At 48.1% G+C, this 27,701-nt stretch overlaps 1 protein-coding gene across 3 annotated transcripts in view; it reads right to left on the bottom strand.

Annotated features, from left to right (window-relative positions):
• Window positions 1-16,643: 16,643 nt before the first annotated feature.
• LOC141270875 (uncharacterized) overlaps window positions 16,644-27,701 on the bottom strand; it is a 36,934-nt gene continuing 25,876 nt past the window's right edge. The window contains exon 7 of one of the 3 annotated variants that reach the window (XM_073680970.1): window positions 16,644-18,416. In XM_073680970.1, the coding sequence (XP_073537071.1) occupies window positions 16,972-18,416 (1,445 nt within the window). In that variant the 3' untranslated portion in view covers window positions 16,644-16,971. The remainder of the gene's footprint in view (window positions 18,417-27,701) is intronic. The other 2 variants (XM_073680971.1, XM_073680972.1) reach the window with 2 other exon arrangements.

Raw genomic sequence — 27,701 nt, 5'->3', positions numbered from 1 at the left:
GGAGTGTGCAAATCAGTCATCAAAGCAAAAGGTGGCTACCTTGAAGAACCTAGAATATAAGACATATTTTCAGTTGTTTCACACTTTTTTGTTAAGTATATAATTCCACATGTGTTAATTCATAGTTTTGATGCCTTCAGTGTGAATGTACAATTTTCATAGTCAGGAAAATATAGAAAAATCTTTAAATGAGGTGTGTCCAAACTCTTGGTCTGTACTGTATTTGTGTGGTATATGTGTATGTATGTACAGTTTGTGTGTGTATATATGTAATAAACAGGTGCATCTCACTAAATTAGAATATCATCAAAAAGTTAATTTATTTCAGTTCTTCAATACAAAAAGTGAAACTCATATATTATATAGAGTCATTACAAACAAAGAGATCTATTTCAAGTGTTTATTTCTGTTAATGTTGATGATTATGGCTTACAGCCAATGAAAACACAAAAGTCATTATCTCAGTAAATTAGAATACTTCATAACACCAGCTTGAAAAATGTTTTTAAAATCTGAAATGTTGGCCTACTGAAATGTATGTTCAGTAACTGCACTCAATACTTGGTCGGGGCTCCTTTTGCATCAATTACTGCATCAATGCGGCTTGGCATGGAGGCGATCAGCCTGTAGCACTGCTGAGGTGTTATGGAAGCCCAGGTTGCTTTGATAGCAGCCTTCAGCTCGTCTGCATTGTTGGGTCTTGTGCTTCTCATCTTCCTCTTGACAATACCCCATAGATTCTCTATGGGGTTAAGGTCAGACAAGTTTGCTGGCCAATCAAGCACAGTGATACTGTTGTTTGTAAACCAGGTATTGGTACTTTTGGCAGTGTGGACAGGTGCCAAGTCCTGCTGGAGAATGAAATTTCCATCTCCATAAAGCTTGTCGGCAGAGGGAAGCATGAAGTGCTCTAAAATTTCCTGGTAGAAGGCTGCGCTGACTTTGGTCTTGATAAAACACAGTGGACCTACACCAGCAGATGACATGGCTCCCCAAACCATCACTGATTGTGGAAACTTCACACTAGACCTCAAGCAGCTTGGATTGTGGCCTCTCCACTCTTCCTCCAGACTCTGGGACCTTGATTTCCAAATGAAATGCAAAATGTACTTTGCATTTACTTAGTGTCAATGACTGCCTTCTGGATAGCTGTCAAGTCAGCAGTCTTCCCCATGATTGTGGAGCCTACTGAAACAGACTAAGGGACCTTTTTAACCGCTTAGGAAGCCTTTGCAGGTGTTGTTTGTTAATTATTCTAATTTACTGAGTTAATGACTTTTGTGTTTTCATTGGCTGTAAGCCATAGTCATCAACATTAACAGAAATAAACACTGGAAATAGATCACTCTGTGTGTAATGACTTTATATAATATATGAGTTTCACTTTTTGTATTGGAGAGCTGAAATAAATTAACTTTTTGATGATATTCTAATTTAGTGAGATGCACCTGTATGTGAGTGTGTTTATGTTTGTGTGTGAACATATTTGTTTTCTGTTCATGTATGATACTGTAATTGTAAAGAATTGGAGAATAAACCTGGCTCTTTCAAGGGTTATTCACCAAATAATCACGTTATCCCCTGTCCATCAGATCGTGGATAACTTGCTGATCACTGGGGATTCGAACACTGGTCCCCCCCAGCGATTTGGGGAACAGGGCTCAGTAGTCTCGTCCTGAATGGAGCAAAGTTGTGCCTGCTTGGCCTCTTCTCTCTTCATAATCTATAGAGCTGCTGAGTGCTGCGCTCGGCTATTTCCATCAGCTCCATAGACAATGAATAAAGTAGATACCAGGTGATACAGATACCAGACATATAATATAATATATAAAAAGTTTACATACCCCGGGAGAATTTTTCCTTTCTTGGCCTTGTTTCAGAGAATATGAATGATAACAAAAAAAACTTTTTCTCCACTCATGGTTATTTCACGATTTATCAGGGCTTGCTCTAGGCCCTGACAGAGTCTCCCTTTGAACCCATAGAGTCAGTCTCGGTCAAGATTCTCTAGTCAAAAACTGCCCTCCTAGTAGCTTTTACATCAGCTTGTAGGGTCAGTGACATCCAGGCCCAATCATCAAGTCCTCCTTTCACGCAGATCTTGGAAGATAGGTTTATTTTAAAACCAGGCCAGTGTAGCGTTGGTGTCCCTGCCTCCTGCTAGGCAGGGACGCCGTTCCCCTCACCTCTTCGCTCCGTGCCCGGCGGTTTCCTCCCGCTCTGCTGGCAGCGCGCGCTGCTTCCCGGCCTCTGTGCTTAGGGCGCGTGCTCCCCCTCTCTTAATGGGGCCGCGCGCGTCGTCCTAAGTAGTCCCCGGCCAATGGCCGGAGGATCTCACCATATATAAGGCACCTTCTCCAAAATGGAGGTGCCCGAGTAATGTTGTTGCAAAGCCTTTCAACTCTGCTTCAGCCCTCAGGTCCCGTTACCAGATACCTACCAGTTACCTGCCAGATCTCTGCTTGATACCTACCTGATTCCTGTCTATCTGCTTGCATTCCTGCGGTCCGACTGTCTGCCTTCCAACACCTGTCAGTCTGTCTATGGATCTGCCCGTCCGCTCACCTGGGAGCGCTCACCTGCTACCTGCCTGCTAGCCTACCTGGAGGCTCTGCCGTCCCTTGCCGTGACCACCTGCCTGTCCAGAGACTCCTGCCCGCTCACCTGGGAGCGCTCACCTGCTACCTGCCTGCTAGCCTACCTGGAGGCTCTGCCGTCACTTGCCGTGACCACCTGCCTGTCCAGAGACTCTTGCCCGCTCACCTGGGAGCGCTCACCTGCTACCTGTCTGCTAGCCTACCTGGAGGCTCAGCCGTCACTTGCCGTGACCACCTGCCTGTCCAGAGACTCTTGCCCGCTCACCTGGGAGCGCCCACCTGCTACCTGTCTGCTAGCCTACCTGGAGGCTCTGCCGTCACTTGCCGTGACCACCTGCCTGTCCAGAGACTCTTGCCCACTCACCTGGGAGCGCCCACCTGCTACCTGCCTGCTAGCCTACCTGGAGGCTCAGCCGTCACTTGCCGTGACCATCTGCTTGTCCAGAGACTCTTGCCCACTCACCTGGGAGCGCCCACCTGCTACCTGCCTGCTAGCCTACCTGGAGGCTCAGCCGTCACTTGCCGTGACCACCTGCCAGTCTAGAGACTCCTACCCTGCTGTCACTTGCCGTGACCATCCGCCTGTCAAGAGACTGTCCCCGTCACTTGCCGTGACCTCCTGCCCTTCTACCCAGAGACTGTCCCCGTCACTTGCCGTGACCTCCTGCCCTTGTACCCAGAGACTGTCCCTGTCACTTGCCGTGACTACCTGCCCGCCTTCCCTGGGAGCCACCCGCTTCCTTACAAGGACTGCCCCTTTGTATAGTTGCTCTGAGGTTCCACCTCCCAGACCCGTTACAGTTTGCTCGGGCCATGGAACCCGGTGGCACCCAAGCTCCCTCGCTCTCGGACCTATGTCATGAACTTTCCCGTCAGAGGTCCCAACAGGAGTCCATCCTGAGCCACCTGCGTAGTGTTAACTCCCGCCTGGACACACTGACTACCTCTTCGGGACCTGCTTCCAGTCGCACGACTCCTACCCCGGCAGCGTCGCTGCCCATCAATTCCATGGCATCTCTTCCCGGTCCCCGCCTCTCCGCCCCGCCTCGTTTTGGCGGAGATCCCGGTCAGGCACGGGGCTTCATTAACCTGTGCACTCTGCACTTCGAACTGTTGGCACACCAGTTTTCCACCGACCGCGCCAAAGTAGCCTTCATCATGTCCCATCTCACGGGGGAGGCGCTGGTTTGGCTAAATCCTCTATGGGAGAGAGGAGACCCCTTGGTGTCCAACCTGCCAGCCTTTCTCACGGCTTTCCGGAAGGTCTTCGACGAACCAGGACGGAGGACCTCATCCGCCTCTTCTCTGCTGCGCCTCCGCCAAGGAAGTCTCACCGTGGGCCAATATGCCATACGGTTCCGTACCCTGGCTTCAGAGCTTGCCTGGGATAACGACGCCCTGGTGTCCGTCTTCTGGGAGGGTCTGTCCGGCCGTATTAAAGATGAACTCGCCGGTCGGGACATTCTTACCACTCTCAACGACTTAATTACACTTGCCACCCGGATTGACATCCGGTTCCAGGAGCGCAACAAAGAGGCCACCCATGAGAGGAGGTTTCCACGCCTTGCCCCTACCTTCCAGAGACCCGTCACTTCCTCCGTTACTCCCCCGGTGCACTCACCCGAGCCTATGCAGGTCGACCATACCAAGATGGTCAAGACCCGTCAGGAATTACGCCGCGCCGAGGGGAGCTGCTTCTACTGTGGCAGTAAGGAGCACCGGATCCGTTCCTGTCCGGAGAGGTCGGGAAACGCCTGTGTCTAGGATCGCTCAGAGATGTCTCCCTAGACAGAAATAAACCCTCTCCATCTCTAATGCTGTCGGTCTCTATCATCTGCGGGGAGAATCGTTATTTTGAACTGGCTCAACTTGACTCTGGAGCTGCCGGAAATCTCATTTCTCAGTCCCTGGTAGAGAAATACCGCATTCCCACCAAACCTCTGGCTGTACCCTTATCTGTCGCCGCCGTGGATGGGGGCCTCTTACCTCATCCAATCCAACTCATCACCGAATCCATAACTCTGCAGGTGGGAATGCTGCACTCTGAGAGCATCTTCTTCCATGTTCTGCCTGGACTCTCTCACGCCCTCTTGCTAGGCCTATCTTGGCTCCAGAGACACGCACCCGTGCTTGATTGGCAGACCGGAGAAGTTCTTCGCTGGGGACAGGACTGCCATAAGACTTGTTTAGTTCCCGTTCATCCTGCTCGTCCTTCTCCTACCCCAGCCAATCTACCCGGCCTACCGGTTCCCTATTGGTCTTTTGCGGACGTCTTTAATAAAAGAGAAGCAGAGACATTACCCCCTCATAGACCATACGACTGCCCAATTGACCTGATGCCCGGCGCTACTCCTCCCCGTGAGCGTATTTACCCTTTGTCCGCTGCTGAGACCCGGTCCATGTCTGAATATATTGAGGAGAATCTGGCCCGGGGATTTATCCGGAAATCTACCTCCCCGGCGCGAGCAGGCTTCTTCTTCATCAAAAAGAAGGACGGTTCACTCCGTCCCTGTATAGACTATAGAGGCCTTAACCAGATCACAGTGAAGAATAAATACCCCCTTCCGCTCATTCCTGAATTATTTGACCGTCTGAGGGGGGCTCGAATCTTCACCAAGCTGGACCTCCGTGGGGCGTATAATCTGGTCCGTATCCGTCAGGGGGATAAATGGAAGACTGCATTCAACACCCGGGACGGCCACTATGAATACCTTGTAATGCCCTTCTGTCTCTGTAACGCTCCCGCCGTCTTTCAAGAGTTGGTCAATGACATCTTCCGTGACCTTCTCTACTCCTGCGTGGTGGTGTACCTGGACGACATCTTGGTCTTCTCTCCGGATCTTCTCACTCACCAGAGGGACGTTCGTCAGGTCCTGCTCAGGCTCAGGCAGAACCACCTCTACGCTAAATATGAGTAGTGCCTCTTTGAGCAGACCTCGCTTCCGTTTCTGGCCTACAAATGGATCCTGAGAATCTGTCTGCCATCCAGAAGTGGCTCCGACCAGAGGGGTTGAAGGCTATTCAGCGGTTCCTGGGCTTCGCCAACTACTACCGCCTCTTCATTCTGCACTTCTCTTCCCGGACTGCCCCTATGTCGGCGCTCACCCGTAAGGGCGCTAATCCCAGAGAATGGCCGCCCGAAGCAGAGGAGGCCTTCCTTTCCTTAAAACGAGCTTTTTCCTCTGCCCCTGTGCTGCATCGTCCGGACGACAACAAACAATTCTTTCTAGAAGTCGACGCTTCCTCCTCCGGAGCCGGAGCAGTACTTACCCAAAAGTCGTCTTCCGGAAGAATGGTAACCTGCGGCTTCTTCTCCAAACTCTTCTCCTCTTCTGAGCGCAATTATTCTATAAGAGACCGAGAATTGTTGGCCATTAAGCTGGCACTGGAGGAGTGGCGTTACCTGCTCGAGGGGGCTCTTCACCCGGTAATAATTTACACGGACCACAAGAACTTGGCTTACCTCCAGAGTGCCCAGAGACTTAACCCGCGCCAAGCCCGGTGGTCCTTGTTTTTCATTTTTGCCCGGCTGACAAAAACATCAAAGCTGATGCCTTATCCCGATCCTTTTTGGCCTCTGATCTTGAGGAGGAGCCTAAACACATCATCGACCCCACCAAAGTAATGCAGGTGGCCCCCGTGAATCTAAATCGTCTTCCACCCGGTAAGACGTTCGTAACTGTTCCTGATCGTGAGAAGGTTCTACACTGGGGACACTCGTCCAAGCTAGCTGGCCACGCTGGTCAGAAAAAGACCCTCCAGCTTATTACCCGGCATTACTGGTGGCCTACCCTGCACAAGGACGTAATAGACTTTGTTTCAGCCTGTGTGTCCTGCGCCCGCAACAAGGTTCCGAGACATCTGCCAGCCGGCCGTCTCCTTCCTCTTCCTGTACCTGCTGCCCCGTGGCAGCATATAGCTATGGACTTTATAACGGACCTCCCTGTCTCTGCCGGTTGTACGGTCATATGGGTGGTCGCTGACCGCTTTTCCAAAATGGCTCACTTTATTCCCGTGCCGGGTCTCCCGTCTGCATCAGAATTAGCAAAAGACTTTTTCCATCATGTCTTCCGTCTTCATGGTCTTCCTCTCCACATCGTATCCGACCGAGGGGTTCAGTTCACCTCTCGTTTTTGGCGAGCCATGTGTAAACTGCTGGGGGTCACCTTGGACTTTTCTTCTGCTTATCACCCACAGTCCAATGGCCAAGTAGAACGGATCAACCAAATTTTAACCAGTTACCTCCGGCACTTTGTTAATGCTCACCATTCCGACTGGGTGGATCTTTTACCGTGGGCCGAATTTTCTTACAATAATCACGAGAGCGAATCTTCCTCCAAATCCCCGTTTTTTGTAGTCTTCGGTCAGCATCCTCGGATTCCGTTTCCCGTCTCCACCTCGGTGGACAATCCGGCTGCGGAATCTCTCGTTAACGAATTTTCCTCCATTTGGGAAAGTACCAGATCCGCACTTCTTCAGTCATCCGAGCGGATGAAAAAACAGGCTGACAAAAGACGTCTGGATCCACCACAATTCCGTCCTGGAGATAAGGTCTGGCTCTCGTCCAAATATGTCCGGCTCAAGATTCCTTCCTACAAGTTAGGGCCTCGGTTCATCGGCCCACTGGAAGTTATCAAACAAATCAACCCGGTGGCCTATAAATTGAAACTCCCGGCCAATTTGCGGATTCCTAACTCCTTCCATGTATCTCTACTCAAGCCCGTGGTACTTAACTCTTTCTCCAAGTCTACAGGTACGCCTCCTGCTCCGGTTTCCGCTGAAAACGAGTTTCAGGTAGAGAACATTCTGGCCAACAAAAGGGTAAGAGGAAAGTCCTTTTTTCTAGTGGATTGGAAGGGGTTTGGTCCTGAGGAGAGAGCATGGGAGCCCCGGGAGAACATCCATGCCCCTCTCATCCTTGATAAATTTCTCTCCGGCCTAAAAAAGGGGGGGGGTACTGTAGCGTCGGCGTCCCTGCCTCCTGCTAGGCAGGGACGCCGTTCCCCTCACCTCTCCGCTCCGTGCCCGGCGGCTTCCTCCCGCTCTGCTGGCAGCGCGCGCTGCTTCCCGGCCTCTGTGGTGCTTAGGGCGCGCGCGCGCTCCCCCTCTCTTGAAGGGGCCGCATGCGTCGTCCTAAGGAGTCCCCGGCCAATGGCCGGAGGATCTCACCATATATAAGGCACCTCCTCCAAAATGGAGGTGCCCGAGCAATGTTGTTGCAAAGCCTTTCAACTCTGCTTCAGCCCTCAGGTCCCGTTACCAGATACCTGCCAGTTACCTGCCAGATCTCTGCTTGATACCTACCTGATTCCTGTCTATCTGCTTGCATTCCTGCGGTCCGATAGTCTGCCTTCCAGCACCTGTCAGTCTGTCTATGGATCTGCCCGTCCGCTCACCTGGGAGCGCTCACCTGCTACCTGCCTGCTAGCCTACCTGGAGGCTCTGCCGTCACTTGCCGTGACCACCTGCCTGTCCAGAGACTCCTGCCCGCTCACCTGGGAGCGCTCACCTGCTACCTGCCTGCTAGCCTACCTGGAGGCTCTGCCGTCACTTGCCGTGACCACCTGCCTGTCCAGAGACTCTTGCCCGCTCACCTGGGAGCGCTCACCTGCTACCTGTCTGCTAGCCTACCTGGAGGCTCTGCCGTCACTTGCCGTGACCACCTGCCTGTCCAGAGACTCTTGCCCGCTCACCTGGGAGCGCCCACCTGCTACCTGTCTGCTAGCCTACCTGGAGGCTCTGCCGTCACTTGCCGTGACCACCTGCCTGTCCAGAGACTCTTGCCCGCTCACCTGGGAGCGCCCACCTGCTACCTGCCTGCTAGCCTACCTGGAGGCTCAGCCGTCACTTGCCGTGACCACCTGCCAGTCTAGATCTAGACTCCTACCCTGCTGTCACTTGCCGTGACCATCCGCCTGTCAAGAGACTGTCCCCGTCACTTGCCGTGACCTCCTGCCCTTCTACCCAGAGACTGTCCCCGTCACTTGCCGTGACCTCCTGCCCTTGTACCCAGAGACTGTCCCTGTCACTTGCCGTGACTACCTGCCTGCCTTCCCTGGGAGCCACCCGTTTCCTTACAAGGACTGCCCCTTTGTATAGTTGCTCTGAGGTTCCACCTCCCAGACCCGTTACAGTTTGCTCGGGCCATGGAACCCGGTGGCACCCAAGCTCCCTCGCTCTCGGACCTATGTCATGAACTTTCCCGTCAGAGGTCCCAACAGGAGTCCACCCTGAGCCACCTGCGTAGTGTTAACTCCCGCCTGGACACACTGACTACCTCTTCGGGACCTGCTTCCAGTCGCACGACTCCTACCCCGGCAGCGTCGCTGCCCATCAATTCCATGGCATCTCTTCCCGGTCCCCGCCTCTCCGTCCCGCCTCGTTTTGGCGGAGATCCCGGTCAGGCACGGGGCTTCATTAACCTGTGCACTCTGCACTTCGAACTGTTGGCACACCAGTTTTCCACCGACCGCGCCAAAGTAGCCTTCATCATGTCCCATCTCACGGGGGAGGCGCTGGTTTGGCTAAATCCTCTATGGGAGAGAGGAGACCCCCTGGTGTCCAACCTGCCAGCCTTTCTCACGGCTTTCCGGAAGGTCTTCGACGAACCAGGACGGAGGACCTCATCCGCCTCTTCTCTGCTACGCCTCCGCCAAGGAAGTCTCACCGTGGGCCAATATGCCATACGGTTCCGTACCCTGGCTTCAGAGCTTGCCTGGGATAACGACGCCCTGGTGTCCGTCTTCTGGGAGGGTCTGTCCGGCCATATTAAAGATGAACTCGCCGGTCGGGACATTCCTACCACTCTCGACGACTTAATTACACTTGCCACCCGGATTGACATCCGGTTCCAGGAGCGCAACAAAGAGGCCACCCGTGAGAGGAGGTTTCCATGCCTTGCCCCTACCTTCCAGAGACCCGTCATTTCCTCCGTTACTCCCCCGGCGCACTCACCCGAGCCTATGCAGGTCGTCCAGACCAAGATGGTCAAGACCCGTCAGGAATTACGCCGCGCCGAGGGGAGCTGCTTCTACTGTGGCAGTAAGGAGCACCGGATCCGTTCCTGTCCGGAGAGGTCGGGAAACGCCTGTGTCTAGGATCGCTAAGAGATGTCGCCCTAGACAGAAATAAACCCTCTCCATCTCTAATGCTGTCGGTCTCTATCATCTGCGGGGAGAACCGTTATTTTGAACTGGCTCAACTTGACTCTGGAGCTGCCGGAAATCTCATTTCTCAGTCCCTGGTAGAGAAATACCGCATTCTCACCAAACCTCTGGCTGTACCCTTATCTGTCGCCGCCGTGGATGGGGGCCTCTTACCTCATCCCATCCAACTCATCACCGAATCCATAACTCTGCAGGTGGGAATGCTGCACTCTGAGAGCATCTTCTTCCATGTTCTGCCTGGACTCTCTCACGCCCTCTTGCTAGGCCTATCTTGGCTCCAGAGACACGCACCCGTGCTTGATTGGCAGACCGGAGAAGTTCTTCGCTGGGGACAGGACTGCCATAAGACTTGTTTAGTTCCCGTTTATCCTGCTCGTCCTTCTCCTACCCCAGCCAATCTACCTGGCCTACCGGTTCCCTATTGGTCTTTTGCGGACGTCTTTAATAAAAGAGAAGCAGAGACATTACCCCCTCATAGACCATACGACTGCCCAATTGACCTGATGCCCGGCGCTACTCCTCTCCGTGGGCGTATTTACCCTTTGTCCGCTGCTGAGACCCGGTCCATGTCTGAATATATTGAGGAGAATCTGGCCCGGGGATTTATCCGGAAATCTACCTCCCCGGCGCGAGCAGGCTTCTTCTTCGTCAAAAAGAAGGATGGCTTACTCCGTCCCTGTATAGACTATAGAGGCCTTAACTAGATCACAGTGAAGAATAAATACCCCCTTCCGCTCATTCCTGAATTATTTGACCGTCTGAGGGGGGCTAGAATCTTCACCAAGCTGGACCTCCGTGGGGCGTATAATCTGGTCCTTATCCGTCAGGGGGATAAATGGAAGACGGCATTCAACACCCGGGACGGCCACTATGAATACCTTGTAATGCCCTTCGGTCTCTGTAACGCTCCCGCCGTCTTTCAAGAGTTGGTCAATGACATCTTCCGTGACCTTCTCTACTCCTGCGTGGTGGTGTACCTGGACGACATCTTGGTCTTCTCTCCGGATCTTCTCACTCACCGGAGGGACGTTCGTCAGGTCCTGCTCAGGCTCAGGCAGAACCACCTCTACGCTAAATATGAGAAGTGATTCTTTGAGCAGACCTCGCTTCCGTTTCTGGGCTACATAATCTCTCAGACCTGCCTACAAATGGACCCTGAGAAACTGTCTGCCATCCAGAAGTGGTTCCGACCAGAGGGGTTGAAGGCTATTCAGCGGTTCCTGGGCTTCGCCAACTACTACCGCCTCATCATTCCGCACTTCTCTTCCCGGACTACCCCTATATCGGCGCTCACCCGTAAGGGCGCTAATCCCAGAGAATGGCCGCTCGAAGCAGAGGAGGCCTTCCTTTCCTTAAAACGAGCTTTTTCCTCTGCCCCTGTGCTGCATCGTCCGGACGACAACAAACAATTCTTTCTAGAAGTCGACGCTTCCTCTTCCGGAGCCGGAGCAGTACTTACCCAAAAGTCGTCTTCCGGAAGAATGGTAACCTGCGGCTTCTTCTCCAAACTCTTCTCCTCTTCTGAGCGCAATTATTCTATAAGAGACAGAGAATTGTTGGCCATTAAGCTGGCACTGGAGGAGTGGCGTTACCTGCTCGAGGGGGCTCTTCACCCGGTAATAATTTACACGGACCACAAGAACTTGGATTACCTCCAGAGTGCCCAGAGACTTAACCCGCGCCAAGCCCGGTGGTCCTTGTTCTTCATTTTTGCCCGGCTGACAAAAACATCCAAGCTGATGCCTTATCCCGATCCTTTTTGGTCTCTGATCTTGAGGAGGAGCCTAAACACATCATCGACCCCGCCAAAGTAATGCAGGTGGCCCCCGTGAATCTAAATAGTCTTCCACCCGGTAAGACGTTCGTAACTGTTCCTGATCGTGAGAAGGTTCTACACTGGGGACACTCGTCCAAGCTAGCTGGCCACGCTGGTCAGAAAAAGACCCTCCAGCTTATTACCCGGCATTACTGGTGGCCTACCCTGCACAAGGACGTAATAGACTTTGTTTCAGCCTGTGTGTCCTGCGCCCGCAACAAGGTTCCGAGACATCTGCCAGCCGGCCGTCTCCTTCCTCTTCCTGTACCTGCTGCCCCGTGGCAGCATATAGCTATGGACTTTATAACGGACCTCCCTGTCTCTGCCGGTTGTACGGTCATATGGGTGGTCGCTGACCGCTTTTCCAAAATGGCTCACTTTATTCCCCTGTCGGGTCTCCCGTCTGCATCAGAATTAGCAAAAGACTTTTTCCATCATGTCTTCCGTCTTCATGGTCTTCCTCTCCACATCGTATCCGACCGAGGGGTTCAGTTCACCTCTCGTTTTTGGCGAGCCATGTGTAAACTGCTGGGGGTCGCCTTGGACTTTTCTTCTGCTTATCACCCACAGTCCAATGGCCAAGTAGAACGGATCAACCAAATTTTAACCAGTTACCTCCGGCACTTTGTTAATGCTCACCATTCCGACTGGGTGGATCTTTTATCGTGGGCCGAATTTTCTTACAATAATCACGAGAGCGAATCTTCCTCCAAATCCCCGTTTTTTGTAGTCTTCGGTCAGCATCCTCGGATTCCGTTTCCCGTCTCCACCTCGGGGGACAATCCGGCTGCGGAATCTCTCGTTAACGAATTTTCCTCCATTTGGGAAAGTACCAGATCCGCACTTCTTCAGTCATCCGAGCGGATGAAAAAACAGGTTGACGAAAGACGTCTGGATCCACCACAATTCCGTCCTGGAGATAAAGTCTGGCTCTCGTCCAAATATGTCCGGCTCAAGATTCCTTCCTACAAGTTAGGGCCTCGGTTCATTGGCCCACTGGAAGTTATCAAACAAATCAACCCGGTGGCCTATAAATTGAAACTCCCGGCCAATTTGCGGATTCCTAACTCCTTCCATGTATCTCTACTCAAGCCCGTGGTACTTAACTCTTTCTCCAAGTCTACAGGTACGCCTCCTGCTCCGGTTTCCGCTGAAAACGAGTTTGAGGTAGAGAACATTCTGGCCACCAAAAGGGTAAGAGGAAAGTCCTTATTTCTAGTGGATTGGAAGGGGTTTGGTCCTGAGGAGAGAACATGGGAGCCCTGGGAGAACATCCATGCCCCTCTCATCCTTGATAAATTTCTCTCCGGCCTAAAAAAGGGGGGGGGGTACTGTAGCGTCGGCGTCCCTGCCTCCTGCTAGGCAGGGACGCCGTTCCCCTCACCTCTTCGCTCTGTGCCCGGCGGCTTCCTCCCGCTCTGCTGGCAGCGCGCGCTGCTTCCCGGCCTCTGTGCTTAGGGCGCGCGCTCCCCCTCTCTTGAAGGGGCCGCGTGCGTCATCCTAAGGAGTCCCCGGCCAATGGCCGGAGGATCTCACCATATATATGGCACCTCCTCCAAAATGGAGGTGCCCGAGCAATGTTGTTGCAAAGCCTTTCAACTCTGCTTCAGCCCTCAGGTCCCGTTACCAGATACCTGCCAGTTACCTGCCAGATCTCTGCTTGATACCTACCTGATTCCTGTCTATCTGCTTGCATTCCTGCGGTCCGACAGTCTGCCTTCCAACACCTGTCAGTCTGTCTATGGATCTGCCCGTCCGCTCACCTGGGAGCCCTCACCTGCTACCTGCCTGCTAGCCTACCTGGAGGCTCTGCCGTCACTTGCCGTGACCACCTGCCTGTCCAGAGACTCCTGCCCGCTCACCTTGGAGCGCTCACCTGCTTGCTAGCCTACCTGGAGGCTCTGCCGTCACTTGCCGTGACCACCTGCCTGTCCAGAGACTCTTGCCCGCTCACCTGGGAGCGCTCACCTGCTACCTGTCTGCTAGCCTACCTGGAGGCTCTGCCGTCACTTGCCGTGACCACCTGCCTATCCAGAGACTCTTGCCCGCTCACCTGGGAGCGCCCACCTGCTACCTGTCTGCTAGCCTACCTGAAGGCTCTGCCGTTACTTGCCGTGACCACCTGCCTGTCCAGAGACTCTTGCCCGCTCACCTGGGAGCGCCCACCTGCTACCTGCCTGCTAGCCTACCTGGAGGCTCAGTCGTCACTTGCCGTGACCACCTGCCAGTCTAGAGGCTCCTACCCTGCTGTCACTTGCCGTGACCATCCGCCTGTCAAGAGACTGTCCCCATCACTTGCCATGACTTCCTGCCCTTCTCCCCAGAGACTGTCCCCGTCACTTGCTGTGACCTCCTGCCCTTCTACCCAGAGACTGTCCCTGTCACTTGCCGTGACTACCTGCCCGCCTTCCCTGGGAGCCACCCGCTTCCTTACAAGGACTGCCCCTTTGTATAGTTGCTCTGAGGTTCCACCTCCCAGACCCGTTACAGCCAGGACTATTTGCCTAAAGTAGCTTCTTAGTTCCATAGGTCTCAAGTGAGAGTTATTCCGTTCTTTTGTACTAGTCCCAAAAATCTTAGAGAGGAAAAACTTCCTCCTTTAGATATAGGGAGATGACTGATTAGATGCTTGTTGGTTATGGAGGCCTGTAGCAGAGATAGATCATAGTTTGTTTCCTTTTGGGACCTAGGAAAGGGCTTAAAGGGGTTGTCTGGTCAAAAGTAATAGATCTGCAGTCACTGTGTAACTGCAGTTATGAATCCCCCCAGCGCACGCACTGTGTGCTGCGGGGATTCACTGGTTTCAGACCCGAGACTGGAAAGTATGCATGCGTTATACATATCCCTGGCCAGTGGGCGTGGACTCGCTCTTCATGCAATTGTATTGAGCGAGGCCGCTCCTTCTAGTCGGACACGCCCACTGGCTGTCTGCGTCACTAGATGGGACGTGGCCTCCCTCCATACAAGTGTATAGAGCGAGGCAGTGCCGACTGGCCAGGGGTATGTATAACTTATACATACCCTCCGTTACCGGGTCTGAAACAGGCAAATCCCCGCAGCACACAGTGCATACACTGGGAGGATTCATAAGTCTGCAGTTACACAGAGTGACTGCATACTTATCACTTTTGACCGGATAACCCCTTTAAGGCTTCAAAATGTACATTAGCTAGATGGATTAGGGAGGCCATCAGTTTAGCCTACTTGGCGAGTGGTAATGTGGTTTCAGAGGGGTTAAAGGCTCACTCCACAAGAGCTGTTGCAACCTCCTGGGCAGAGATCGGACGTGTCCATTGAACAAATTTGTCAGACAGCAACATGGTCTTCTCCCTCCACTTTCTGTGGGAAATATGTGACGCTAGTCACTACTCGCGGACAAGCCGAGAGGCTGGGTAATCAAAAGATCCGAGGTCAGGAATGTACGTCAAAGACAGTTGGGTGATACAAAAGAATAGTCCGGTCACGGTCCAGGGGTCAAATTACCAGAAAGACAGCAGATCAAGCAAAGGGTTAAAGATAACAGAGATCCTAAGTCAGGCTGCAGTAGATCAGAGCAACAAGGCAAACAAACACCAGTGAGCAGAAGCTACAATTGGCACTAGTCTGAAGCAGAGAGCTGGAATATATAGCCAGGTAATTATCTGAACAGGAGACACATGGATGAAGCTCAAGCAATACCCTACTCTGATTGAATGGCTAAACTGTCAATCAAGAAACTGACAGCTCAGCACGCCCCAGCACCCGATTGGGCAGCTGAGCTGTCCATCAAATACTGACAGCTCAGCATGCTCCTGCTCTAGATTGAATGGCAGACAGTTAATTCACTGCATCCAGACACACAAAGGTGGAATCAGTAAACTATATAGGCTGGATATGACTTACTCTTCGGACCTCACCTTTGGAAGAAGGGTACTGCAGGCTGTGGTCCCTCCCTGAATACTTATTCTCTGTAATTCTCTCCGTGGTGCTGTCATGGGTGATTGAAAAAGACGTAATTGCTTACCGGTAATGGAATTTTTCAGGGCCCATGACAACACTCTTATATTCCCTCCCGTCACTTTGTGGTGAGCACTCTCTTTGGTTATGGTCAGGGGTTACATAGTGCATAAAAGTATATGTGATGTTAGTGATGTGATGTTAGTGTTTGAATTGTAATAACCATTGACGGTCCTCTCGTGCTCTGTAATCCAACTGATGTGAGGGAGAGGAACCGCGCTTTTATTCTGTAGGTTTACTGTCTTTGAAGGGCGGATCACTTCTCTCCGTAGTGCTGTCATGGATCCTAAAAAATCCCATTCCTGGTAAGTAATTACATCTTTTAGGTTATGTTATCTATTGCCATACAATTTTATTGCACTATATTTAACTTTTTTTCACTGTTTTCAACCACAATTCCTTCCTTTCCAAAAAGGTTAACTAAAAAATGCTAAGTACCCAGCATGCCCAAAAAGAAACAGCTACAATTGGCTACAGAATTGGTTTGGAATGTGCACACCTTAAATTTGAATAATAAAACTGGTGTGCAAAAATCAGCTGTTAGTGACACAAATAAATCTTTAATTCTCTTTTGTATATTTTCTAACATAATTCCCCCCTTCAGCAACCAAGTAAAGCTAAGTGGTAGACTAAAAAAAATAGAAGCAACAGATCACAATATTGGTGTGTCGTGTATGAACGTCAAATGAGACTAATATAACAGGTGTGCAAAAAAAAAAAACTTTGTTCCAGTTTGGGTTAGACAATGATGTCCTATCACAGACAGAACACCTGAACCTGGTCGACGTTTTTCGGGACCTTGCCCTTTCTCGAGTAAAATCAAAATTTCCACCTCATCCACGTCTTACCATTTTGAATCTGCTACACTGTGGTGAAAGTGGTGAAAGCTTGATAACGTAAGAAAATGTAGGCTGAATGTTCATTTAAATCTTTTGATAAAATGAAACTGTAAAATGGAAATGATGGCGTGCCATTGATTTTCTCTGTATAATGTGTATGACAGCTGTATCAGGATTAAGAGACGAGGAATTCAATCAAGGTTTGAACTTATTTAATCAGACTGATGCGATGTGTAAAATGGTGGTGGTCAGTTAAGCTGATTCACACTGAGTGAATCGGAACTTGTTTTAATCAATTCCCAAAACTTTGTTTTCAATTCAAGTTAAATCAATCATCTCTACTAACAATTTTTGAGCTATCATTAAAAAAATTTGCCACATTAATGGTATGAATATGGATTCTCCCCCCATTTCAATATTGTAATTGCCAACAGGATTTAATTCCCTAGGAAAACATTCCCCCCCATTCTAAGCATGAAAATGGCTTCTCTACTATGTGACTTCTCTGATGTTAAATAAGATAGAATTCAGGAAGCATTTTAACCAAAAATTAAGTGTCAAAATGGCTTGTGCTTTGTGTGAGTTCTCTGATGTGAAACAAGACCCCACTTCTGCACAAAACATTTCCCACATGCTAAACAAGAGAATGGCTTCTCCCCTGTGTGAATTTTTTGATGATCACCAAGATTTGATTTCTGAGCAAAACATTTCCCACATTCGGAGCATGAAAATGGCTTCTCCCCTGTGTGAGTTTTCTGATGTTTAACAAGGTTTGTTTTCTCAGGAAACCGTTTCCCACATTCTAAACATGAAAATGGCTTCTCTCCTGTGTGACTTTTCTGATGCACAGTAAGATGTGATTTTTGGTTAAAACACTTCCCACATTCTGCACATAAGTATGGCTTCTCCCCAGTGTGTGTTCTCTGATGTATAACAAGACCCAACTTCAGTTTAAAACATTTCCCACATTCTGAACATGTAAATGGCTTCTCTCCTGTGTGAGTTTTTTGATGGTCAACAAGATACGTTTTCCGAGTAAAACATTTCCCACATTCTGAACATGTAAATGGCTTCTCTCCTTTGTGAGTTTTTTGATGGCAAACAAAATTTTTTTTCAAAGAAAAAACTTTCCCACATTCTGAACATGTAAATGGCTTCTCCCCTGTGTGAGTTTTTTGATGGTCAACAAGATTGGACTTCCACGGGAAACCTTTACCACATTCTGAACATGTAAATGACCTGTCCCCTGTGTGACTTTTTTGATGGTCAACAAGATTTGATTTCCAAGAAAAACATTTCCCACATTCTGAACATGTAAATGGCTTCTCCCCTGTGTGAGTTTTTTGATGTTCAACAAGATTTGATTTCCGTGCAAAATATTTCATACATACTAAGCATGAAAATGGCTTCTCCGAGCTGTGACTTCTCTCATGTCTAAAGAGATTTGATTGACGATTAAAACATGCTCCACATTCTGAACATAAGAATAGTTTCTCCCCGGTGTGACGCCTCTCTTGTGCTGAAGGGTGTGATTTCACTGTCAAACTTTTCCCACATTCAGAAGACGAATTTGGCTTCTCTCCTGTGTGAAGTTCTTGATTTATATCAACTTTTGAACCAGATCTAAAACATTTCCCACATTCTGACATTGAAAATTCCTTTGCTTCTGTGTGACTTTTCTGACATTTATCGACATTTGACGCATCTATGTAACATTTTCCACATTTTAAACATGTAAATGATTTCTCCCCTTTGTGAAATCTTTTATCTTCATCATCCCTTCTGTCATTTTTATTTTTCTTATCAATCTCAAATGAATCAGAAGGTGAGCCCTGTTGAACAGGATTAGATGATAGATCTTCGCTGTGAAGGGCTGATGGTATATCTGGGATAATGGCATGAACTTCATATGCATCTTGTGTGATATCATCATCATCTTCTTTAAAATCTGAAGATATATGTCCCTCTAAGCTTGTGATACAGTCATCTGCTGAGAATAAAACTGATAATTTTTATATAATGTAATATTATTATATGGATATTTTATAATATGTCTATATAAACATTTCCATACAAATTGAGGGGCATGTAGCAAAACTCATTCAGTAGAAGATAGAAAAATATGTGACAAACACAGCCTAATGCTAAAACACTAGGTAAAGTCATGCAGACCCCCTAACTTCTATATAATATAAATTGGGACAAACAATGCAGTGTGGCTAAATTTTTGGCCATGCTCTTAACCATACCCATATCTTATTTACCATTTCTTCCAACCCTGGCAGGAGGAGATGACAGTTGGGGCATGGTGAAAGTGAGGGACATTCAGCAAACGGCCTGGGTCAGCAGTGCATAGACCCCAGGACTGTTTCTTTGTATTAAGAAGAACTCTTACTTATGAATTTTTTTAATTTATTCATAGTTGTAGCAGTCATAACTTTTTCATTTTTGCCTAAACTAAATTATATGAGGTCTTGCTTTACTGCGAGATAAGCTGTAGTTTTTTACAAGTGCCATGTTCCCAAAAACATCTCTGAGGAGGTGTTCACATATACTGTTTTTTTTTTGCATAATAATAATAATAATAGTCTGAGTTTAAGCCTATATTCACATGTAGCGTAAATACTGTGTCTTTTTCTGCAGGTGCCTGCACTAAACTACACCATAAAAATCTTTGCTAGTAATTTTGTTTTTGGTATATTTTTTTTATACATTTGTTTTCCCCCTTAGTGGTGCGTTTTTGGTGTAGATATGAAGAAACTAGCAAAAAGGTAGGAGTAATGACCCACCACGCAAACCAATGTTCTCACAGTGTAATAGACAGCAAGGATGTGAAAACCTTAAAACAGAACTTTTAATACGAATATGATAAAAATATGCCACTCATAAAATAGAAACGAGTCCCTAAGCCAGACTGATAGCTGCCAGTAATATAGCTCAGAGACCCCCCCATGTGAATATATTAAAAAAAATTTGGAACAGCCCTGCAGTATGGAGATCAAAATTTTCGGATAGAGATCAATACAACAACCCTGTGTCAAACCAAAACCCTCTGACATATAGATTTTTCTCAATAGGTATGTACACCCAAAATAATCATTAAACAGGTACTCCTAAACCATCATTTTGTCCAGTATCTAAGAGTCCATAATGACAAAAATGACATGAGAAAATAATTGTATAAAGTGTAAACTTGAGTGCACACCCGGCACATATATCACAATTCATATTCAATAGAAGAAAATGGAATTCTCCCACCCCTTTTTTCTTTGTTTCCGAGGGAGGAGGTTAATGTCCAGAGATTCCTTCTGAACAAGAATGTGGGGACATGAGCTGGCCCTATTGGTCCCTGCCAGCTCACACTTAGACTGACCCCACAAAACTCCCGCCCTCACAAGGGCAGTCCACAGCTAGCGCTGTATGGAGACCCTGCACTTTCCCTTTTTCATGTCACTACGCGTTTCATCCAAGTAGAATCCTCAGGGGACTATCTTGTATCCAGGGTATTAAAGTGCTAGGTGCATAAGATAAACATCGGTCACTCCACTCTCTGTCCTAATCTGCAGAGAGTGGGATGCAGGTTCCATATAAATACCCAAAGGAATGTGAACTTAATTAGTAACATCATGTGGCTTACCTGTAAATGCCCCCTTGCAGGTACGTAATTGTCACATCTCTTTTCCCCTTCTAAAATGATGTAACCCCATATGTAGGCAGCTTTGCGCGGCATCCGGTATGTGAACCGCACGCGCAACTACTTCCTGTTCATGTGGAACGCACAAAGCTCCTCCCACTTCTGGCTTCGCGGTCAGCTGTGCCACGTCATACGGCCTCTTAAATGCAGACCCTGCGCTCCCCCACCGTGATTTCGTTTTTGCTATATTTTTCATACATTTGTTTTCCCCCTTAGTGGTGCATTTTTGGTGTAGATTTGAAGCAGCATTGGTCCGAGTGCAATCCCATTTTTATCGAATTGCACTCATCTGAGTAATACTGTACGTTCGTGTGACCGAATCCTTAGACATACTGTGTGCATGAGTTTTCATGAAATTGCATCCGCTTTGTTAAAGGGAATCTGTAATGTCGGATAATGCTATTAACCTGCAGATATAGGGTTAATCTGCAGGTATATAGCACTAAAAAGGTGCCAGGCCACCCTACTGAAGCTCCTGGTATAAAACTAACTTCATTCCTCCTGGGTACTTTCAGTCATGCAGGTATACCGGAACAGCTACAGTTGCTACTTACAGCATGGAAAAACATCTTTTTTTTGCCTCTAGAATACAGGTGCATAGAAATGCACTGGTATATGGAGATGTATCCTTATGTACCTGTACACTCTGCCTGTAATGAAGAATACCAGTCACATTCTGATAGAAAAAATTCACCTACAGCTCACATTGCAGCTTGTGGCTCATTGCTTCAGCAATGCTAGGGAAGAAGTTGGGTGTTTGAATCCCAGGAAAGTTCAGATTTCAAAAAAGTGAAGAAGAGATAATTAAATGAATGTAAGTTTCTACAGTGCACAGACTCACATCGGCCCCTCTCAGAGGTGGCCGAGTAGAAGCAGCAACATTCTCTCCTCAGTAAAACGTGGTTAGCCTTTGTAGCCAAGACACATCACAGACACAGAGTGGAAATCGGCACAGTCCAGCAGGATTCAGGATGGTTGTGAGCTATGTGTCATGTTATGCTATTACTGTATTTTTTTGACTATTCAACGCACTTTTTACCCAGAAAAAAAGTGTGTGTGAATTTTAGTCTGGATGCAGTTTCCTTTGGTCGCAAGTTGAATGTTGACACATCGTCCTTCCCAATCACTAAACTGCTCTTTCCTACTGCCCAACACTGATTAGTCTGATTTGTGCAGAGCTGGAGAGAAAGCTAAGAGGACCTTCACAGATGCTGCATGTACAAAGTACCCAAGGGACTTTAAGGGCATGTTTTTGGTCATTCCAGAAAAAAAACCTTCAAACTATGGTTATGTAAAATGTGAATGTTTTATGTGTTAATGATGATGTACAGTACAGACCAAAAGTTTGGACACACCTTCTCATTTAAAGATTTTTCTGTATTTTCATGACTGTGAAAATTGTACATTCACACTGAAGGCATCAAAACTATGAATTAACACATGTGGAATTATATACTTAACAAAAAAGTGTGAAACAACTGAAAATATGTCCTATATTCTAGGTTCTTCAAAGTAGTCACCTTTTGCTTTGATGACTGCTTTGCACACTCTTGGCATTCTCCTGATGAGCTTCAAGAGGTAGTCACCGGAAATGGTCTTCCAACAATCTTGAAGGAGTTCCCAGAGATGCTTAGCACTTGTTGGCCCTTTTTGCCTTCACTCTGCGGTCCAGCTCACCCCAAACCATCTCGATTGGGTTCAGGTCTGGTGACTGTGGAGGCCAGGTCATCTGGCGTAGCACCCCATCACTCTCCTTCTTGGTCAAATAGCCCTTACACAGCCTGGAAGTGTGTTTGGGGTCATTGTCCTGTTGAAAAATAAATGATGGTCCAACTACATGCAAACCGGATGGAATAGCATGCCGCTGCAAGATGCTGTGGTAGCCATGCTGGTTCAGTATGCCTTCAATTTTGAATAAATCCCCAACAGTGTCACCAGCAAAGCACCCCCACACCATCACACCTCCTCCTCCATGCTTCACGGTGGGAACCAGGCATGTAGAGTCCATCCGTTCACTTTTTCTGCATCGCACAAAGACTCGGTGGTTGGAACCAAAAATCTCAAATTTGGACTCATCAGACCAAAGCACAGATTTCCACTGGTCTAATGTCCATTCCTTGTGTTCTTTAGCCCAAACAAGTCTCTTCTGCTTGTTGCCTGTCCTTAGCAGTAGTTTCCTAGCAGCTATTTTACCATGAAGGCCTGCTGCACAAAGTCTCCTCTTAACAGTTGTTGTAGAGTGTCTGCTGCTAGAACTCTGTGTGGCATTGACCTGGTCTCTAATCTGAGCTGCTGTTAACCTGCGATTTCTGAGGCTGGTGACTCGGATAAACTTATCCTCAGAAGCAGAGGTGACTCTTGGTCTTCCTTTCCTGGGGCGGTCCTCATGTGAGCCAGTTTCTTTGTAGCGCTTGATGGTTTTAACAACTGCACTTGGGGACACTTTAAAAGTTTGGCCAATTGTTCAGACTGACTGATCTTCATTTCTTAAAGTAATGATGGCCACTCGTTTTTCTTTACTTAGCTGCTTTTTTCTTGTCATAATACAAATTCTAACAGTGTATTCAGTAGGACTATCAGCTGTGTATCCACCAGACTTCTGCACAACACAACTGATGGTCCCAACCCCATTTCTAAGGCAAGAAATCCCACTTATTAAACCTGACAGGGGACACCTGTGAAGTGAAAACCATTTCCAGTGACTGCCTCTTGAAGCTCATCAAGAGAATGCCAAGAGTGTGCAAAGCAGTCATCAAAGCAAAAGGTGGCTACTTTGAAGAACCTAGAATATAAGACCTATTTTCAGTTGTTTCACACTTTTTGGTTAAGTATATAATTCCACATGTGTTAATTCATAGTTTTGATGCCTTCAGTGTGAATGTACAATTTTCATAGTCATGAAAATACAGAAAAATCTTTAAATGAGAAGGTGTGTCCAAACTTTTGGTCTTTACTGTAGTTGAGTTGACAGTGTTGTTGTTAAGCTGTGTGGGTTTTGATGTATGGAGTTGAGCTGAGTGTGTGTTTTGATGATGTAGCTGAGCTGAGGATGGAATAGTTGAGCTGAATGTTGTAGATGAGCTGTGTGTGTTTGTGTTTTGATGATGTAACTGAGTGTTTGTAGTTTAACTTTGCGTGTTTTGATGAGCTACCTGAGTTGAGTGTGTTGTGGCTATGTGGTTTTTAGCACAGATCATTAGATCAATCACCATTGGCCAATTACTCAGAATGAGAAGAATTTGTTCTACTGACTTGCACTGGGTAGAAAATAGAGCTGGAGTGACAGAGGCTTCAGACCTACCATAGCTCTTCAGCCTCATTTGCATATAAATTCAAATGCGAATATCTAAGTAACGGAGAAACGGACTGGCTATGTAAAGGTATTGCTGGACTTTTCTTTGAAAGAGCTACATGAGGATAGTTTTGGGGTGAAGAGAGGAGGAGGAGATTCAATGTTCACTAGACTTCATCTTTCAGCCATTCACATCCAAGACCTTCTTTTAGACGAATTGGAATACATGAGGTGCACGTATCAGTACAAAGTGAACTGAGAAAGATTTCTATTTGAGCCAGAGCAATTAAAAATCTAATCCGAGATCCTAAAGATTGATATCCACATAGCAAAAGTAGTGAAAAAAAGTACCATTCAAGAATCATCACAATTAAGGGATCCAATAGATCCAAAAACTGATAGTCTTAAAAATATCCTAGGACACCTCTTTTGCCCTTCTTAACTGTAACGTTGGTTCTACACGTGTTGCCCTGTCCATGTTTTGCTGGATTGATCAATTAAAGAATCATCTTAGAGAAACCACTTCTAGAGAAGAAATTCATTCATGTTTTCCTTATCTCCAAAGACCTGCAGGATTCCCGGCAGACACTTCTGCAGAGTCGGTTACAGTGGTAGCATGAGCCTCATTACTATCTAATACATGGCGTTATGGCCAAAAATATGGTCAGGAGATTCCATATAACAATCCAAACTTTGCTCTGTCCCCTTCCAGGGGAAATATGTTTATGTGCCATTACCAATACCTTGACACACTTCTTGAGAAAACCATAAACAAGAAAATATATAGCTTCCTGAACACTATGCAAAAAGAATCCTTCCTTTTATTCTCATCAAAGCCAAAAGCAGCAATATAAAAGCCAGGGGAAATCAGATAAATGTAGCTACCCCAAAGGAGACAAGAAAAGAAATATCCTACTCAACGGTATATATAAGCAAAACAAACAATGACACAAGACGGGTAGGAAGAATTTCATCTTCAGTGGTGAGTAGTGTTGAGCATTCTGATACTGAAATATCGGGTATCGGCCGATATTCACTGTATCGGAATTCCGATACTTAATTCCGATACTTTTATAATATCGAATACCGGAATCGGAAGTTCCCATAATGCCTGCGCTCTGCAGTGTCTGTGAAGGATGACAAGCTGGATGGCAGCGCTCAGATGCGATCCAGCTTGTCATCAGAATGCCATCCCAGCGTGGGAGAATTCTCCTGATTGTTTAAAAGCCGGCGCGCGGTAAAAAGCCGCCGGCTTTTAAACAATCACGCAGCCCCATACTGCTTCCCCGCAGCCTCCCACCCCGATCCTCCGCTCCCCTCGCCACCTCCAATCCCAATCGTAAATTAGGACCGGGCGGGGAGCGCAGCACCAAGGAGCGGGGAGCGAAGGACCCGGGCGGGGAAGCCGGCAGTGAAAAGACTTCACCGCCGGCTTTCCCGTTCTGTGCTGCGCTTTCCCGCCGGATATTTCAAATGAACAGCTGAGGTATCAGGTGATGCCGATCAGCTGTTCATTTGAAGTAGCCGCGGTGCCCTCAGAGGGTTCATGTGAGTTCATGCTTGACTGCATGAACTCACATCAACTTTCCCACGGCCGCACAGGTCAGCCACACCTCCCAGACCCGTCATGATTAGTGTGTGCGGGTGTCTGTGCGTGTGTCTGCGAGTGTGTGCGGTGTCTGTGAGATGTCTGCGAGTGTGTGCGGTGTCTGTGCGTGTGCGGGGTGTGTGTGTGTGTGCGGGGTGCGTGTGCGGGGTGTGTGTGTGTGCGGGGTGTGTGTGTGTGCGGGGTGTGTGCGTGGTGTGTGTGCGGGTGTGTGTGTGCGTGCAGGCAGACATAGGCCGATGTGACACTACTACTCCCATCGGCCTATGTCTGTCCCCCGTCCACTCGTGCCAGCAGGATCAGCTTGATGGGAGCAGTAGTTCCCATCAGCCTGATCCTGCTATTTAAATTGCCCTACTGTGTCCCCAATAAATGTTAAATACATGTCATTGGTGGCCAGTGGTTACCTAAAATAAATTAGTTCATACATTACCTGTCCCCGCCGATCGCCACCTAAAATAAAGTAAAAAATAAAAAACTACACCTATACTCACCTAGACACCTAATTCCCCGAAGCCATCGATCTCCTGTAATAAAATATAAAATAATAAACCACAACCTTATCCTTACCCCTCCGTAGCAGTCCACGAGTGTCCCACGAAGATCTCCAGTTCAGAGCAGCCACATAGAATGTGACCGCTCTGAACCGCTGCCGCCGCTAGAATGACGGGGCCGTAAGGGTTCACCAGAGTTCAGGCAGCGCTGCTCCGGTTAGCTCCTTTACGGCACTGCTGTATCGTGAGAAATTCCCACGGTACAGCACTGCCGTAAAGGAGGTCTCCGGAGCTGCGCTGCCTGAATGCACTCCGGTGACCTCAGTCAGTGGCTCCCGCTGCCGGGAGCGGACGTGTTCCCGGGCAGCGTGAGCTTACAGCAGCCATGCACAGCTGTCACCATCTCCAGATGTGACAGCTGTGCATGGGAGATCAGCGCAGGAACGTGGACAGGTAACTATTTTTTTTTAGTAAACTAAGAATTAAATAAAATGGTGTTTTATTTCAAATAAATTATTTTTTTCTGGGTGTAGTGTGTTTTTTCTTTTTAACACTTTGTAGGTTAGTAATGGGGGTGTCATATAGACGGCCATCATTACTAACCTGGGCTTCATGGCAGCTGGCGCTGACATGAACCCCACCACTATTACCCCCTGCCACCGCACCAGGGCAGCGTGGAAGAGCGAGGCTAAGTGCCAGAATTGGCGCATCCTATGGATGCGCCATTTCTGGGGCGGCTGACGGCTGGTGTTTCTAGCCTGGGAGGGGGCCAATATTCATGGCACCCTTCCTGGGCTATTAATATCAGCCCCCAGCTGTCTGCCTAGCCTTTGCTAGCTATTAAAATAGGGGGGACCCCACGTCATTTTTTTGGGGGGGTCCCCCATTTTAATAGCTAGTAAAGGCTAGGTATTCAGCTGGGGGCTGATATTAGTAGCCTGGGAAGCTCCGTGGGTTTTACCCCCTTCCCAGGCTTCAAACATCTGCCCCAGCCGTCTGCTTAACCTCCGCTAGAGACTAAAATTATGGGGGATCCCACGCCATTTTTTTTTTAAATAAATCCTTTATTTTAACACTAAATGACATTTGAGGACTTAATAAAGATGCAGTCCCTAAATTATTATTTATTTTTTAATAAATTTTTCCCAAAACTTTTGACGTGGGCTTCGCCATATTTTTGTATGCCAGCCAGGTACAGCATCCAGCTTCTATGAACGCGCCATTTTCCGGGGCGGCCGCGGACTGCAATTTTCAGCGGGGGGGGGGGGGCAGAAAGCTTGGGCCTCCCTGCGCTGCAGATTCCATCCCCCAGCTGCCTAGTTGTACCTGGCTGGACACAAAAATAGGGAGAAGCTCCACGTTTTTTTTTTTTTTAATTATTTCATGAAATTCATGGAATAATTAAGAAAAAAAGGGCTTCCCTATATTGTTGTGTCCGGCTAGGTACAAATAGGCAGCTGGTGGTTGGGGGCAGCCCGTTCCTGCCTGCTGTACCTGACTGGACACAAATACAGGGCGAAGCCCCACGTCAATTTTTTTTTAATTATTTCAGGAAATTCATGAAATAATTAAAAAAAAATTATGTGGGGCTTCGCCCTATATTTGTGTCCAGCCAGGTACAGCAGGCAGGAACGGGCTGCCCCCAACCACCAGCTGCCTATTTGTACCTGGTTGGACACAACAATATAGGGAAGCCCTTTTTTTCTTAATTATTCCATGAATTTCATGAAATAATTAAAAAAAAAAAATACGTGAAGCTTCTCCCTATTTTTGTGTCCAGCCAGGTACAACTAGGCAGCTGGGGGATGGAATCTGCAGCGCAGGGAGGCCCAAGCTTTCTGCCCCCCCCCGCTGAAAATTGCAGTCCGCAGCCACCCCGGAAAATGGCGCGTTCATAGAAGCTGGATGCTGTACCTGGCTGGCATACAAAAATATGGCGAAGCCCACGTCAAAAGTTTTGGGAAAAATTAATTAAAAAATAAATAATAATTTAGGTACTGCATCTTTATTAACTCCTCAAATGTCATTTAGTGTTAAAATAAAGGATTTATTTTAAAAAAAATTGACGTGGGGCTTCGCCCTATATTTGTGTCCAGCCAGGTACAGCAGGCAGGAACAGGTTGCCCCCAACCACCAGCTGCCTATTTGTACCTGGCCGGACACAACAATATAGGGAAGCCCTTTTTTAAAAAAATTATTTC

This window comes from Phyllobates terribilis, unplaced genomic scaffold, assembly GCF_046119375.1.
Source record: "Phyllobates terribilis strain yellow unplaced genomic scaffold, ASM4611937v1 Scaffold_5__5_contigs__length_657084704, whole genome shotgun sequence".
In the NCBI taxonomy this organism is placed as follows: Eukaryota; Metazoa; Chordata; class Amphibia; order Anura; family Dendrobatidae; genus Phyllobates; species Phyllobates terribilis.
Note: the sequence above shows the minus strand (reverse complement) of the source record. Positions and strands in the feature narration are given on the sequence as shown.